Raw genomic sequence first — 17,091 nt, 5'->3', positions numbered from 1 at the left:
AGAGTTTTCCCTTCCAGGTCCCTTCTGGTGGCACCGACCCAGCCCAGCCCCGTGCCGGTGATGCCAGCTCTGCCTCACGTGGCCACCAGCCCTCCTCCGCCGGCACCGGTTTCCCTCGGCACGTGCCCACGTGCCGCCGGTGCTCCGGGTGCCAGGCTGCTCCCCAGGGACCCAAATCCCCAAAGACACCCTGAGCACCGCATGGCTGCTCACGTTGGGGCAAAATGGGGGAAAATGGGGTGTGGTGGGCATTGAGCCGGGTCGGGGGGGGGGGTCCCTCACCAGGAGCTTGGGCAGAGCCCAGCCATGCTCTGTGAGGAGAAGGAGAAGAACGAAGAAGAGGAGAAGACCACCAACCCCTCTCTCACAGAGAGACTGAGCTACAAAATACAAACCAGAACCCACAAAAAAAAAAAAGGGGGGGGGGGGGGATGAGTTTCCAGGATCCGAGTCCAAGAAACGTCTCAAAGGGATGAGATTGGGATCACAGTCAGCCTCATCTGCTAAATATACCCCAGGCCTGACTCTGCCATCTGCCCCAGACTAGAGATCTGTCCCCAGTTTGCCCGGCGAGGGTGGCCGTGGCCGGATGAGTGTCCCACGGGGCTCTGCGGGCACCTCGAGCCACCCCGGGAGCGGCCGTCACCACGAGCGTTCGCGGGGCAGAAGGTGGAAATGGCAGGAGCGGAGCAGGACGGGGATGCAGGAGCATCCCACCGGGCGCCGGCACGCAGCCCCGGCAGCTCCGGTGGCCCCGGTAGCCCCAGCGCGGGCGCTACTCGCAGGCCAGTTTCCCGTCGAAGCTGGAGAGGGCGATGGCGAAGGCCTGCACGGCGCAGAGCGGGTAGTTGTAGTCCATGGTGAAGGCGTCGTCCGCCACGCGCCCGAACTGCATCACGATGTAGTCGGCTGCGGGAGACGGAGCGAGGGGCTGGGATGTCACCTGCGCGCCCATCCCACCCTATTCCCAGGGGACCCACGGGGCAGCATCCCAAAGAAGCCGCCCCCCCCACCCCCTCCACTGAGCTCCTGCACCGGCGGCACCGTACCGCTGCGCGCGTTACCAAAAAAACGTCATTTTCCCATTGCACGGTCCAGCAGGGGACCGCAGCACCCTTGGGTCCCCCCAGCACCCCTCCCCCGGGAGCCGCAGCCCCCCAAGGGACAGGGACCACACTCACACCCCCCCCCCCCGTGGGACTGCTGCTACCGGAGGGCGGGTGACAGGAAATCTGTAAAAATAACCGGGGGCCCCCGAGAGGTTTTTTCTGTCCCGTAACCCAACACCCCGGAGGCCGAGAGCTTCTGACTGCGCCGGACAGGTGACAAACGGCCGCGTCCGGCCGCTCGCGCGGGGACGGAGCCGCTGCCACCCCCGAGGGACTGTCCCCGAGGCGCGACGCACCCCGGGGTGAGCCCGCCGGCAATGCCGGGTGCGTGCCGGGGGTGATGCTGTGGGTGGCTGTAGTGTGATGGGGGGGGGAGCGGAGGGGGTGCTCAGGACCCCACAGCATTTGTCCATGCCCTAATCTGCCTGGCAACAGGGTGACCCGCGCGCTCCCTCTGCCGTCACCCGGGGCCAGCGGCGGCGGTGCCGCGTGCGCTGTCCGGCTTCATCCCAGCTCCGGCCAAAGCAGGCAGGACCCCAAAGCAGCCGCGTATGGAAAAAAAAAACTAAACCTCAGCCAAAAAAAAAGGGGGTTCTGGAGCCAGCTGGTGGCGGTCCTCCCCCCACCGTCACCCCCCCGTCCCATCCCCTCCCCGGCTTACGGTCGCTGCCGTGCACGATCTGGAAGTTTTTGACGGAGGCGTGGGTGACGCGGCCGTGGAAGTTGAGGACGTAGGACTGGGTCTCGTCGTTCCACACCGGCGCTTTGTTGTGCAGCTCGATCACGTTGTCCATGTTTTTGTTCTGCCATCGCATCAGGAGGCCGTCGTTATCCTGGGGAGGGCGAGAAAGGAGGAGAACCGGAGTTGGGGTGACAACCCCCCCCTTCAAGCCCTGCCACCCCCCCACCCCCCCCCGGCGTGCCCAGGGGGATGCTCTGTAGCGGGATCCAGATGGGAGATGGGATCCAGCATGGAGAAAAAAAAAAAAAATAGGCACCGCACCTCCCACCTCCTAGGGAGGTGCTTTGAATTTCGGGGACACCTGAAAGCTTTTCCATGCCCCAAACTAGGTCAAATCCGAGGTGAACCCCAGCAAATCCAGCCCCCGAGGAGTTTCTCCCACTCTGGCCCTAAACTTACATTCCGGGGTCGGATGGGCACCCTCTCGTTGTCAGCGTTCATCCCGGGGATGATGACCGTCATCTTCCGGGGACCTTTGAACCCTAAAACATTGGTCTCCTGCAAGAGAAACCCCATCCCTAAATCCAGCGACCGCCGCGGGCTGCAGCCTCTTGCCGGCAGCTGCACGAGGGCTTGGGATCGCTCCAGCCCATCCCACATCTCTGCAACTCCCCGGGGTGGTGGCCGGGGTTGGGACCCCCCTCGCCGCCTGCTTGGGGGTCCCCAGGGAAGGGCCCCCCCCCCAGGTGTACCCCAAATTTCTGCTTACGTAGACCACAGCCGAGAGCTCCTGCCGCACGTTGGACCAGTTGGCGTTGGCCCTGTCGGGGTTGGCGCCGTTGTCGAACACCGTGAACTTGGTTCCCATCAGGTTGGATCTGCAGCCGAGGAGAGGAGGTGGCCGCGGTCGGTGACACCAAGTCCCCTCCGACACCCCCCCATCCCCCACTCCAGGCACAGCCCCGGCTTTGCTCCAGATGCAAAACCCACACACAACCCCAAGCCACCGCCGTCCTTCCCACCCTTTAGCCCTTTCCTCGGGTTCAGGGCACCCCTAAATCGGGGTGTTATAGGGTGCTGCCACCGCGGGGATCCCCCAACACCGCTGCGCAGCTGCCGGCGGTGCAGCGGGCCGGGACTTGCCGGGTGCCATTTCTAGCCGCGACCTGTCTGCCAGGAGGAACCAGAAGAGCCTGTTTTCCCCTCCCGGCCCCCCAACGCTCCTCGGGTTGGACCCGGCAGCGGGGAAGGAACGCCGAATTTAGCCTCCTGCCTTGACCCAGCCATCGCTCGGGGCGGTTGGCAACCCCTGGAGCGGGAACAGGGTGCTGCAGGAATGGGGTTCCACCGAAACAGGGCGCCACCGAAAACGGGGTGCCACCTCCGCTCCTACCTCAGCTTCCCGATGAAGTTCTCCCCACCCCGCGACAGGTCAGTGGGGTCGATGGAGATGAGGTAGTTGGAGGTTTTGCTCTTCTTACGCTTCCTCCCAGCAAGGAGGAACACCTGAGGGGGTGGTGGGACCATGTGGGGATGGGGCATCGGCGTCGCCGCAGCTGTCCCCGGTTCGCCGCCCCACCGTGCCCTCTTGTGGCTTGGCCCAACAGGTCACGGCCGTGACCTTGCGCAAGTCATGGATCATCTCCAATTCCCAAAACACCAGCGGAGCCGTGGGACGGGAGGGTCTGAGCCCAGCCTGGCATTAGCATGGCTCTCCAGCCAACGTTTGCTCATCGTCCCGACTACCATCGACATGGGGATGCATCGGAGGGGAGGGGAGGGGAGCAGCCCCATCCAGGACCCACCACCACGGTGGGATGCAGGCGGGCGTCCCCCCAAAGCCCTGAGGGTGCTCCCCGGGGTGGGTGCAGAGCCCCAGGGGTCTCCATGCCCCCACTCCATCTCACCTTCTTGTCGTTATCCAAGTGGAGGTAATAGGTGGGGTAAAGCCCCCGGTCCATCCCTTTCTTGTCCCGTGTCACCCGGCACTTGATGGTCACTCCCTGCGGCGCCGGTCGCAGCACAAACTCCTCCAGGTTGTCCACCTCGATGACGGGCGACGGGGGTCTCTCCTCCTTCGTCTGCAACACGTGGTGGCTTTGGCGGTGGCCCCAAAGCCAAACCTGCCCAAATCTCCCCTCCTTTCCCAGCTAATTGCCCCTTGCTCCCAACTTCTCCCCGGGCTGCGGCTCTGCAACCGGTGGCTTTAGGGACGGTGCTGCAACGGGTCTCCCCGGGGGATGCTCCAGCCCCCCGACCCACTCTGCGTCCCCAGGGGGACCCCTGCAGCTCCGAGGGAGGGTTCATACCTTCTTTGATTTTTTCCCTTTGCCCTTCTTGTTGGAGTTTTTCTGCGGGGTCTCCGGGGTCTCCTCCTCGCTCTCAGCTGCTTTGGGAGGAGCTGCGGGCAGGAATGGGCAGAGGCACGGGGGGGGGGAGGGGGGGAAGACCCTGACTCTGCTGAACCCCAAAACCGAGCTCAGCATAGACCCACGGCAACGCCATGGATCATGACCCCGCTCGCCATGGCCAGGCTCGCCCACACCCCCTCGAGCCCCTCTGGCACCCTCCACCCTCCATCGCATCACCGGTGCCGGGCTCTCACCTTTCTTTTTGCTTTTCTTCTCCTTGGGGGGGTCCCCACCAGTCTGGAAGAGGGACGCCGGGTTTTTCTTCTTCTCGGACCTGATGGGTTTGGTGCTGGAGTCAGAATCGTCCTCCTCATCGCTGCTGGTGGCGGCTGGGGGGGACACGGGGGGACGCTGTCATGCGGCACTGGGTACTGCTGTTTTGGGGTGATGCCATGGGGCAGCGGGAATGGCTGCCCCCCCCCCCCACTTGCCCCGTACCTTTCTTCTTGCTTTTCTTCTCCTTCTTCTCCCCATTCACCTGGAACATGGACATAGACTCCTTCTTGGTGCTTTTGGCAGATTTGGCTTTGCCGTCGGGGTCACTCTTGTCTCCTGGCAGGATGGAGGAGCCGATGAGTGGCCAGACAGAGGGACGGAGACAGGCGGTGACAGGGGACAAGGAGGTGGCAAGGTGGGGGCAATAAGAAGGGGTGAGCCGGGGGGAGATTGCACGGGGAGGGGGCGATTGCCCCACAGCCCCTTGAGCCCCCAGGACAGCGATGGGGACAGGACGCAGGTGGTGCCCTCCTGCCGGCAAGGACGGATGCAAGTGGCAACGGAGCCGGGCTCGAGCTGTCCCCGTCCCCCGGGCGCTCACCCTTCGGCTTCGGCTTCTTCTCCCGGCTCTCTCCCGAGGGTGGCTCTTTGGGCGGCTTCTTCTTGAGCTTTTTCGGCGGGTCTTTATTTTCCACCTCCTCTTCCTCCTCCTCATCCTCCGAGTCCTCGGCTGGCTCTGCCCAAAGGGGACACCATGGCATCAGCAACACGATGGCCTCTTGCACCGGGGACCCTCAGCCCCGCGCTCGGCGAGCGGGGACCCTCCCTCGGCAGCGCCGGCCGGCGTGGGCACCCATCCTGCCACGGCCGGGGTGCTGGGGCCGTGGGTGCCCAGCCCAGCGGCGGTGGCCAGCGGCACGTTGGACATGTCCAGTGCCGGACACAGCGTGCAAAGTCACACCGCCATCTCGCGGCTGCAGCCCCGGGGTGCGGAGTCGGGGGGGTGGGGGGGGGTGGGGGATGAGACCCATCTTTTTGCTCACCCCATCCAGAAAGATGTCTGGGGAGCTGGTGGCACTGGCCAGCTGCCGACTGCCACATTCCCGGGGAGTGTCGTCCCCCCCCCGATCACAACTCCCCATCCAACACCACACATACATGTCCTCTGCCACATCCCCTTTCCCCCCCGGGTGCATAGCTGGGTTTTGGCCAAAAAGCCCCCCAGGGATGTGCAGACCCCCTGCAGCATCGATGGTGCTGGTAGGACATGATGCATGGGGACACGAGGTGCCGCGAGCAGGTGTCCCCAGAGGGGTGGGTGCTGCCCCCCCACCTTGCTGCTTCTTGGGGCCCTTGGCTGCGCGGGAGCGGGGGGCCGGGCTCTCCTTCTTCTTCCGAGGCTCCTTGGTGAATTTGGAGTAAGCGTCCTTGTCGCTCTCCTCCTCCCCCTTCTCCTCCTTCTTCTTCCTCACCTTCTTCACCCCTAAATGTTTCCAGCAACGCCCACGATGGAGAGCACCGTGGGTGCAGGATGGGGCTGAGCGGGGGGAACCAGCGTGTCCCCCATGTTTCCACGGGATCGGGGTGGGGGGAAAGGGTGTCCGTGCTTACCCTGCGCCGGGGCACGGGGCTCCTCCGCAGCCCCCGCCTCACCCGGCTTCTTCGCCCGCAGCCGCCGGGGCTTGGCCTCGGGCTCCGGCGCGGGGTCCTGCTTCTTCTTCTTCACCTTCTGCCCCCGCAGACGGTGCTGCGGAGACGCCGCCGGCATTAAATCTCTTTCCCCTTTGCAAGACAACCTCTGCTCATACAGCACCGGTTCCCTCCCCGAAATACAGCCAGCCGCACAGGGACCCGCTCCGGGGACGGGCACACGCTCACGCCTTCAAACGAGCCGTTACCGAAGGGAGCGCGACTTACCGTGGGGCAGCCCCCCGGGGAAGGCAGAGGGAGGAAAACAGAAAAGGCTGTTAGCGGACAGACGGGAGAGAATCAGCAGCGGGACAGACGGCCACAGGGACGAGGCTGCCCCGACACCATGGATGGTGCCCGCATGGAGGGAAAAGCCACACCGTGCCATAGGGACCCCAGCCAGGAGCCACCCCGGGCACCCGCTCATCTCCCGATGGGCATCCCGGGGGGACCTGAGCTGGGACGGCTCCGCACCTCCATCTCCTCTCGCCCACGCAAAAGGCTCCCGTCGAAGTCAAGGAGCCGCTGGGCCGTGCCGGGATGGAGGTCAGCGGGAGTGGGGAAGTTGGGGGGGGGGGGGGGGGATTAGGCACAGCACACCTAATCCCGGTTAGCCAGGGCTATAAATAACCCTGATTTACCAAATACGGAGCATGTGGGGTAGCACTTGGCTCCGGACAGGAGAGATTTGGGGAGTGGGTGTCAGCTCAGGGCCCTCAGAAAGTGATTTAAGCAAATCCAGTGGCTCCAGGGCACCCGCCACCCCCCAGAGCATCTTCCACCCCGCAGGGGTTTCATCCCGCCGGGATGCCCCAGCACGATGGGTGACAGTGCTTTGCAGGAGGGGGGATCCCACCAGATCCCAGCTGGATCCCAGTGCTGTGGATTTGGGGCTGGGGGGAGGCAGAGGGTCCCACGGTGGAGCTGGGAACTGACTGGTTTCTTCCATGTCATCAGCTCACACCGAAAATCTCCTTCGCGCCCTTTAATCCCATAAGCAGCTGGGGGCAGGACAGCCCCTCGCTTCATTACTTAACGAAGCCCTTCGAGGAGGGGCTGCTCATTAAATCGGGTGGTGGGTGACATTGCTGGTGAGACCCCTCGGAGGCCGGGCGGCACCCGAGGGCTGTGCCGAAACGCAGCGGGGGGGGGGGGGTCCGGCCTTTGGGGTCACAGCCTGGGGAAAGTGAGTCACGGCTGACGGCTTAACCGAGAGGCTTAATTAAAGCATTAATTAGGGACTGAGAGCCCACCTCGTAGGGTAATTTGAAGTGACGGGGAGGGGGGGGTTGAAAGGAGCAGGAGGGCTGTGGGATTTTTCCTCTACCCTTCTGCTCTGGAAAGGGGGTCCCCAAAAGCTCGTTTCCCCCCCGGGGTTGCAGCACCCCGACAGAGCAGCCCATCCAACCCCAAGTCGGTCTTGGTGTGGGGCCGGGGTTTGGGGGTCTCCGATGTCCCCAGCCCTTGGGGACAGCCCGCAGCAGGGGATGGTGGCACCGGGGAAGGGGGGGCGAGAATTTTTTCTCACCTGCTTGGGCTTGTGGTGCTGGGGGCTGCCCGGCTCCTCGCTGGGGCTGTGGGGCACAGAAAGCAAAGGGGTGAGGGCTTTCAGCCCTCCGCAGCTCCCGGGGGAGGGTGAGACCCTCTGACCGAACACCACCCCAATTTCTGGGGGGTGGGGGGGGGGGAGGTCAGCCTTTCATTTGGCTCCAGAAGCAGCTCCCTGTGTCTCGACCGCGTCGAGCTCCGCCGACAGCATCCTTCCTGGCAGGGAGCCTGGGATGGGCGCTGCCACGGCCAGGGGTGAGGTTAATTTGGGGACACCCCCCCCCTCTAACAAACACTTTTCCTCTCTGTAAGCCAATGAGCATCACCGCACCAACTCCCCGAGTTAAAAAAAAAAAAAAATAATTGATACAACAACTCATTAAATTGCATTTAAACTGAAAACAGAAGAAAAAGGCACTGGAGGAGATGGGGGCCCGGTGGGGATGCCCAGCGCGTCGCCCACCCCGCGGGGTCGCATCCTGCCCGCCGGCACTCACCTCTCGGCAGCCCAGACCTCGCGCAGGATCTCCGTCTGCAGCGGCATGGCTCCCAGCCCGGCGGCGAGCGGGATGGCTCCCTCCGGCCGCCCTGCCCCGACCTCCTTCCCTCCTCCCCGCTACCGGCCGCCGACCCCCCGGCACTGCCGCCCCTACCAGCCCGCCACCGCGTCCATGGGCTCAGCCACGGCGGCAACAGTCCGAGCGGCCGGACAGCATCGGCTCGGCCGCCTCCACGAACCCCTGCGGCCGGAGGAGGAGGAGGAGGAGGAGGAGGAAGAGCGGGTGAAGATGATTAACTTTTTATTTCTCCTGAAACTCGGTAATAGGATTTCAGGGGCCGCCGGGAGAGCAGCTGGCAGGGCGGTAATCCCAGGAAAAGGGGGCCCCGCAGGAGCGCGGGGGGGCACAGGGAGTCAATCGAACCTTGGGTGCCTTCTGGGGGGTGCACGGCCCCCCCCTACCCTCCCCCCCCGCTGGGTTGGGGTCCCCGGCATGGCAGGACCGCTCGCTCCAGCCTGCTGTGGGCAGAGGGATGCTGCCTGACTTCATTTAGGGTCACCCTCCCTGGATGTACCTTTTTCCATCCGAAAAATATCATCATAGTGATAGAAAAACAGGATTTGGGCTGTTTTGCATGGGAAGCCCATGCAGGGGGTGGCGGCATCCCCGGCTCCGGGCGATGCTAAGGGCTTCCCTATGGACCACCGCTCTGCTCTGACCCCGGTCCCACCTCCCCCGGTCCCTTTGGGTGACGGGTTTCACACCCTGCGGCATCGCCGCTCCCCCTTCGCCTCGTTGTTAACAGCACTTAATATTCAGTTGTTAATACTCCCCTCCGAAGACCGCCTGCGGATGCTCTCTGGTTGCAAAGCCGGACCGAACCAAGTGCCCCCAGTGACCCCCCACCGGACCCTCGGCCTTGCCCAGCCCACCAGAGACACCCCAAAACCTCCTCCCGCCGCCCCATTTCCCACCCCGTGCCCAGTGCCACTAGATGGCATTTGAGCACCGCACACCCGGGACCCACCAACACCGCGGAGGTTTCGACGCCTTCGGTACAAAATCCTCCTCCTTTCCCTTTGCATCTCGAAACCGCATCTCATCACCTGCCCGAGCTCGATTTCTCTTCCAAGGGGAAGAAAACCAAAATAAGCCAAAAATCTACTTAAAAATAGGGGGAAATCCTAGAAACTGCAAAGCAAGTTGGATTTCTTTTTTCCTGTAGAATTTTGTTTCCTATGGAAAATGTGGCTTGGGCTGCCCCCAAATGACTTTTTTTTTGGTCCTGCCTAGAAGAAAAAAACAAAACCAAAAAAAAGCCAATTTTTTTGCAGAGCGCCTGGGTCTCGCAGCACCCTCCCCCGGCAGCACCCACTGGGATGCTCTGGTGTGAAATGGGAGACCTGGATGAGCAACCGCGCGGCCGCCGTGCCGGGAATATCTACTGCGGGTGGGAAAACAGTCAGTCTTGAGAAATGATGCCTCGGGTACCACCTGATGGACTGGAGAGGAGGAATTTTAACCAAATCTGGTTTATCTTCTCAAGATTGCGGGGGGGGGGGGGGGTAAGAGAGGGACGGGCAGACCCGCCGTCCCCGCTGGCACATCTCTCTGCTCCCTCTACACCCTCAGCCTCCTCCACCCACCCGGGTGCCCCCTGGGGAGCCCCATCCCAAAGATATATGTTAAAAAAGAAAAAAAAAAAAAAAGCATCAGGATAAATCCCCACCACCACCACCCAAGGCTGGAAAAGCACCTGCGAGCCCCGGGTAGCATCCCCGCGCCGGCCACCTCCGCAGCACGGCGCGCTGGCCCTTCCCCATCTCGCCAGGGACCGACGGTGCTGATAAAACCGGGCAGCGCTGGGCCTTGGGGACACCAATAATTCCTTAAGGAACCCCTCGGTGGAGCCGGGGCGCCTCCACCCTGGGGGAGAGCAGACCCGTCCTCCCCACGGCCACCCCCCATCCTGCGCAGGATGCAGAGAAAAAAAAGCACTTTTTCTTTTTTTTTATTTTTTTTTTTTTTCTTTTCTCTCTTTCTTTTCAGTTGTTTATTTTCAAGCTCCAAAAGGGGTGTTACAAAGGACAGGAAAAATAACAACCAGAAAGCTGTTCTCACACACGGTAGTGACGGTGTCCATTTAGGATGGAGGGGGGGGGGGACGATGGCCGAGGTGGCAGCAGCACCGGTGCGGGGACACGATGCACCCTGCACGCACCGGGGTCCCCCCCCGCCACGGCAGCAAACGCCGCAGGAAAACTGCTCACCCGCGAGCTGTGAACCCACGGTACCAGTTCAGACCCCCTCACTCGCTTTCCGAACCCCAGTATGCCAACCTGCTCTTCTTCCCCCCATTCCCAGTATGGACCCCATATCAGCAATAAAACCCCCCAAAAACGGGGGACAGGCTGCCGATGGAGCGCCTGCGAGCAGCGGAGCTGGACAGGAGGCTTTTGCCCTCCGAGAAAATCGAAACCAGCTGCTTCAAAACATAAAATTCCCCCCCCCAAAAAAGAGTGCTTTAAAGGCGAATGACGTCCCCGCACCGCGGGGCTGCAGCGGAGGCAATGCGGGTCCTCACCCCCCCCCCCGCCTGGCTCCGCACCGCAACACCTTCGGCCACAGGCAAAAAAGCCACCGGGGAGAGAAACCCCATTTCCCCCCGCGGCAGCGCAGCCAGCAGCCACGGGTGAGCGAGCCGCCAGGTGCTGTGGGGCGCTGGGTCCCCGTGAGCCAGCCCTGGGCTCCAGCAGCCCACCGGTGGCACTGCCCGCCGTGCTCGGGGCTGGCGGAGGCACCGGGGCACCCGCTGCTCTGGCACCGGCGCGGTCATGCGCCGGATAGAACCCGAGGCAGCACCGCAGGGAACGAGGAGCATCTCCCGCATCCCGACTCATCTCGGAGGACGCGGGATGCTGCGCCGACAGCCGACACGAAGCCAAGGGAGCCGGGATGAGCTGTCTACGGAAACCTCCCAAGAGCCAAGAGTTTCAATTTTTATTTATTTTTTTTTTTTTTCCTCCTCTCCCTCTTTCTCTCCGTTTAAAAAGCTATTTGTTCCACGGGTGGTGGTCCCACGGCGTCCCGCCGCTCCCGCTCTGCCCCCCGAGCGCACCCCAGGGCGGTGGGACGGGGTTCGTTTCCCTTTGCGAGGCGCTTTTTGCTTCCACGATCACACAAACTGTAACGAGCTTTACAAGAAAACACTGGCGAGTCCCGAGGTCTGGCAGCAACCTTTTTTACTCTGCGCGGGCCGAGGGCGGGAGGTTCTCCCTTCCCCTCCTCCTCCATCATACGTGTCCTTCGGCCTCTTCATCTTCGGCACCGGGAGTTTTCGGTCCCTTTTCACAAGCCGCTTTCTCCGCTGCTTTTTCGGCCCCGGTTTTGCTAGCTGCTTCCTGCGAGACAGAAGATAAAGCGCAGAGGGTTGGGAGGAGGAGGAGGGAGCGGCAGGAGGGTGACAGCGGTGCCGGGGATGGGTACGGCAGCCGAGGTTGGCAGGGCGGGCAGAATTCCCCCCCCCCGTCACCCCACACATCTATCGACCACCGCCGGAGGCTGCTGGTGTCTTGGCTCAGCGGCTGGCGGGGGTTAAACCTCCTCGGCCCAGAGAGCTTTTGGGGAAGGTGCGGGATCCCCTGGGAATGACGTGACCCGCCTGGATGGGAGGAGGGCACTGAGACAGAGCGAGCCTGGACGGACGGACACAGGCGCAGAGAGGGATAAGCTCTGCTGTGGCTGCCCCATCCCTGGAGGTGGTCAAGGCTGGGTTGGATGGGGCTCGGAGCAACCTGGGCTGGGGGGAGGTGTCCCTGCCCCGGGCAGGGGGTGGCACTGGATGGTCTTCAAGGTCCCCTCCAACCCAAACCATTCCGTGATTCTATGACAAGGAGATGAGGCAGCAGCATCCGAGCAGAGATCACAGCACCCCAGACTGGTCAGGGTTGGAAGGGCCCTCTGGAGCTCCCCCGGTCCCACCCCCGCCAGAGCAGGGGCACCTCCAGCAGTGGCACAGGACACCTCCAGGCGGGTTTGGAATGGCTCCAGAGGGGGAGACTCCCCCCCTCTCTGGGCAGCTGTGCCAGTGCTCTGCCACCCGCACAGGAGAGAAGTCCCTCCTCAGGTTGAGATGGAACTGCCCATGGTCACGTTTGTGCCCGTTCCCTCCTGTCCTGTCACTGGGCACCACTGAACACAGACCGTTCCCACCCCCGGCACCCGCCCTCGAAGGACTGATAAGCGTTGATAAGATCCCCCCTCAGCCTTCTCTTCTCCAGACTGAAAGGCCCCACGGCCCTCAGCCTCTCCTCGTAAGAGAGATGCTCCGGTCCCCTCAGCATCTCCACAGCCCTTTGCTGGACCCTCCCCAGCAGTTCCCTGTCCTTCCTGACCCGGGGAGCCCCAAACTGGACACAGCGCTCCAGATGTGGCCTCCCCGGGGCAGAGCAGAGGGGGGGATGACCTCCCTCCACCTGCTGGCCACACTCTGCTTGATGCCCCCCAGGATGCCATTGGCCTTCTTGGCCACCAGGGCACATTGCTGGCTCGTGGGCATCCTGTTGGCCACCAGGACTCCCAGGTCCCTTCCTACAGAGCTGCTCTCCAGCAGGTCAGCCCCCGACCTGTACTGGTGCAGGGGGTTATTCCCCCCCAGATGCAGCACCCTACGCTTGCCCGTGTTGAACTTCACACGGTTTCTCTCTGCCCGACTCCCCAGCCTGCCCAGGAGATACGGTGTGGAGCCACAGCTGCAGCACGTACACCGGGCGCTGTGTGCGGGAGAGGAGCGCTAAGGCACGGCAGCGCCGTCCGCCGGCTCCACCAGTGACTCTCCCCATCCCAGCCGTCCGCACGAGCCCACAGCAGCCGGCCGGGGCGGCTGCGCTCCCGGCCCCGAGCCCGTTACCCCGGCACGCTGCTCCCCAGGCTCCGCACCGCTCCTCTTATTCCACAGCCTCAACCTCCGGGCACCGCTTCAGAAGAGATTATGCTAAAAATGACCCGCGCAGACAACTCGCAAAGCTGTGTCCTCTCTCGTTACAGTACACCGGGTTTTGTTCGGAGGAATTTTGGAGGAGAGCCTGTTAGGAGACAGCGATCCCTCCGTCCGAGCGGAGGAGCAGCCTATCGCCTTACCACCTTCAGGAAATCCATACTATCGTGTCTCAAAATACCCTTGGCCTTGCCAGGGATGGGATGACATTTCATTTTACCGGTGACCGGGAGGTCATCAACAGTCACTAGCTGGGAACAGCAAAATTAAGTACCAGTGCCAACCCCGTTATCAGCCCTCGGGCGCTCGCACTGCAAATACTTTTATCGACGACTGAGCACGACGGCAGCCTCTGTCTAAGACAGACCAAGAAATAAACCACTTCTTCCCACCGCAGCGGGCTCTGTCCCTCCGTCCTCAACCTGATCTAGAATTTAATTGGTTCTAAGCCATCTCTTCTCATCACAAACCTGCCGAGCATCCTCCAGTGCGCCCTGCTAGATGGCCAAAAACGGGCGAGACGCACCTTTGCATCCCTCTCCGCAAACTTTGCGAACATGTTGGCGTAGATCCTCCGGTCCCGCTCGTTGTGCTCCTTCGTTTTCTTCTGGCAGACGGAGATCTGGGATTTCGCCGCTTTGTTCTGTGGATTCACTTCCAGCACTTTTTGAAAGTCACATTTTGCCAGCTCAAACTCGTTCATCAATAATCTGGCTTCGCCCCTCCGGTATAACCCCTTCTCGTTGTCCTGGTCCAGTCCTAACGCCTGGAAACACACAGATCCCCGTTAGCACCTCGGGGCTCCCCGCAAAGATCCCCCTACGGTCAAAGCCTCATTAAATCTGCCAAAATTAGGACAAGGCGGCTTCATATCTCCAGAGCACTTGCGTCTTGCTCTACAAAAATTGCCTCATCTCCATCAGCAGTCGGCAGGTCGTTAACGCAGTTTGGTTATTTCTCCTGCCTCAAAATCCCCCTGAGAGTGGCAGAGTCGGTGGGAGACAAACCCACAGATAAGAAATCGGCTGTAAACACTAAATCTGAGCCCAGAGGAGCACGGGGAGCTCAGGGGTAAGAGAGCTGACGGATCAAATGTGGTTTTGTGTCCCTGCTTTAGCAATGACATTATTTTCCGTTAGTAAAAGCCACATACGCATCTCAGAGATGATCACCTTTTAAATTAAGGCAACTAGCTTTGCTATCTTTCCCATATGCTTAAATTTAAGCCTTTTATAAAAGAATTAATAGTCTCCCGACAAAGACAAGGTCGCAGCTCTTTTAGGGACTGGCAAAGCCCCATCCCAGCCCTCAACGGACGCGCAGACCCGCTGCGGCTCCGGCGGGGACTGCCTCTGTCGCACCCACATCAGCACCCACCGCCCACGTCCAGCCCGGGCAGACCCAAACAGCGCCCTAAGGCTGTCGGTCCACGCAGCGCCCATCCACGCGGATCCGGCTTTGGAAGAAAAGCTGTTGTAAGCGCACGCCCAGGCAGACTTTGAACTCCCAAAAAAAAAACATTTTGGCTGCGGCAGTCCCCGAGCACGCAGCATCCACGGAGACTCCGAGGTGCAGAAGGGATGCCACCCCCATCCCACTGCCGCTTGGAAATTGCTTCTTACGCGAAAGGAAACTCAAAAATCTCCCAAACTCCCAGTGAAAACGTGCAGGAGGAGAGGATGCTCCAACCCCACCCCCCCCAACCCCCCCCGGCTCATGCACCTCTACCTTATCGCAGCACTCGACGGCTTTGGCGTACTCTCGCAGCTTCAGGTAGCACATGGCGAGGTTGAGGAAGGCAGCCAGGAGGAAGGAGTCGGAGGCTTTCGACTCTTTCTCAGACAAGCCGTACTCCATTTCCAGCCAGGACACGATCTTCCCGTACTGAATCACCGCCTGCAGGTATTTGCCTTCCTGGGATGGAGCAAAGAAGAAGAGGCTAGAGGAACCCGCGCCGACAACGCTCGCTCTGCTCCCGAAACATCCTGCAAACAGGTTACGAGTTTAATGCGGTCTGTTGAATCGATAAATGACCGAAGGAGGATGCCGGATACCTACAAACACAGCGGGGTCTGGCTGGAGCCGCTGGTGTGCGGCTCCCGGGGAAAAGCCACGTCAGAGCTTATGTTCCTCCTCTGCGCAGAGCAGAGGAGGACGGGGATGCCCCAGCCCGGGAAGGGCAACTGCGGAGCCCCTCGGCGTTAGCCCCGGCCACATCCACCCCTGGGAAGAGTCCGATCTGCCATCCCGCTCCATGGGGGGCACAATGCCGGGAAAGGAGGAGGTATCTCAGGGAGTGAGAAGGCGGCAGAGGAGGGCAGGACTCGCCTTCCCCAGCGCCGTTCAGGGGGCTCCGAGACTGACGACTGCTAAGCCGTGTATCTGATAATCACCCCAAATTTACTTCCAGCTCCCTTGCTCCACCTCCGCCATCCCCAGCCTTACAAACCTTGAAGTACATGGTGCCTTTCTCCTTGACGACGGCAGCCTGCTCCAGCTTCTCTTTGGTGTCCATCTCCCACGACTCCTTCGCCTGCAAAGAAATGCTCAGGGCAATCCCAGCAGAGCACAGCAGCCCACCGCGCCGGCAGGACCACACGGCTTTTCTAGGATTGCTGGTTAACGAGGGCAGATCACAGAATCATGGAATGGTTTGGGTTGGAAGGGACCTTGAAGATCAACTCATTCCACCCCCCTGCCCCGGGCAGGGACACCTCCCCCCAGCCCAGGTTGCTCCCAGCCCCATCCAACCCGGCCTTGACCACCTCCAGGGATGGGGCAGCCACAGCTTCTCGGGGCACCCTGCGCCGGGGGCTCACCGCCCGCACAGTCAGCAATTTCTTCCCAATATCTCATCTAAATCTCCCCTCTTTCAGTTTAAAACCGTTCCCCCTCATCCCACCGCTCCCCTCCCTGACCCAGAGTCCCTCCCCAGCTCTCCTGGAGCCCCTTTAGGCACTGGAAGGGGCTCTGAGGTCTCCCCGGAGCCTTCTCCTCTCCAGGCTGACCCCCCCACCTCTCCCAGCCCGTCCTCCCAGCAGAGGGGCTCCAGCCCTCCCAGCATCTCCGGGGCCCCCTCTGGCCCCGCTCCAACAGCTCCGGGGCCTTCTGCTGGGGGGACCCCCCGAGCTGGAGGCAGCACTGCGGGGGGGTCTCCCCAGAGCAGAGCAGAGCGCAGCAGAGGGGCACGATCCCCCCCTGGCCCTGCCGGCCACGCTGCGGGGGATGCAGCCCGGGGTGCCGGGGGCTTTCTGGGCTGCGGTCGCACATTGCCGGCTCCTGGGGAGCTTCTCACCCACCAACACCCCCGAGTCCTTCTCCTCAGGGCTGCTCCCCATCCATTCCCCGCCCAGCCTGGAGCTGTGCTTGGGATTGCCCCGTCCCAGGTACAGGACCTTGCCCTTGGCCTGGTTGAACTTCATGAGGTTGGCACGGGCCCACCCCTCCAGCCTGGACCCGGCAGGTTGTTGAATTTGAGGGGCTGGGGAAGAGCAAACACCCAGAGCACACACGGGGTGCGGACGTGGGGCACAGGGAAAGCCCTTCACTACACAGTAACCCCCCCCCCCAGGTTTGGGACTTCACCTGAGCCCGGTGGTTTGTGCAGCGCAGCCCCGGGAGGGTGGAAAAACCCGACAAAAAATAAACCCCCAAGAGGGAAGAGGAGGGTGGGGAGAGAGATCCCCAGCAGAGAGGGGATGCGGTGGGTCTCGGTCCCACTCCGGCCATGGTGATGGGGTGGGGAGGGGACCCAGCTGGGGAGGGGGCACAGCAGCACCTGCCCCAGCCCCTGCGCATCTCCCGCATCCCGTCCCCAGCATCCCCACCGGCACAGCCGGCTCGGTGTGCCCGCTCAGCTCCTCGGGGCCACCCGGGTGGATACTGGCTTTTATCTGTGCAGCCCAGAGGAAAAAATAAAAAAAAAAAAAAAAAAGGGGGG

At 62.1% G+C, this 17,091-nt stretch overlaps 2 protein-coding genes across 2 annotated transcripts in view; both read right to left on the bottom strand.

Annotated features, from left to right (window-relative positions):
• Positions 1 to 775: 775 nt before the first annotated feature.
• On the bottom strand, positions 776 to 8,199 carry TULP1 (TUB like protein 1; the record flags this gene model as incomplete). The annotated part of the gene is given in 15 exon segments (XM_082494692.1): positions 776 to 909; positions 1,771 to 1,942; positions 2,251 to 2,349; positions 2,561 to 2,669; positions 3,185 to 3,297; positions 3,699 to 3,872; positions 4,101 to 4,192; positions 4,397 to 4,531; positions 4,641 to 4,821; positions 4,823 to 4,857; positions 5,020 to 5,154; positions 5,752 to 5,901; positions 6,030 to 6,165; positions 7,636 to 7,681; positions 8,153 to 8,199. Coding segments are annotated over 15 exon segments (1,758 nt in total).
• Positions 8,200 to 11,140: 2,941 nt separating this feature from the next.
• Positions 11,141 to 17,091, bottom strand: part of FKBP5 (FKBP prolyl isomerase 5) — a 30,808-nt gene continuing 24,857 nt past the window's right edge. The window contains exons 9-12 of the mRNA XM_082494587.1: positions 15,601 to 15,788; positions 14,880 to 15,065; positions 13,678 to 13,917; positions 11,141 to 11,556 (exon numbers count right to left, since the gene is read on the bottom strand). Coding sequence (XP_082350713.1) covers positions 11,449 to 11,556; positions 13,678 to 13,917; positions 14,880 to 15,065; positions 15,601 to 15,788 — 722 coding nt within the window. The 3' untranslated portion in view covers positions 11,141 to 11,448. The remainder of the gene's footprint in view (positions 11,557 to 13,677; positions 13,918 to 14,879; positions 15,066 to 15,600; positions 15,789 to 17,091) is intronic.

This window comes from Vanellus vanellus (genome assembly GCF_965231255.1).
Source record: "Vanellus vanellus genome assembly, chromosome: 23".
Lineage (NCBI taxonomy): Eukaryota > Metazoa > Chordata > Aves > Charadriiformes > Charadriidae > Vanellus > Vanellus vanellus.
This window is presented reverse-complemented; position numbering and strand designations above follow the sequence as displayed.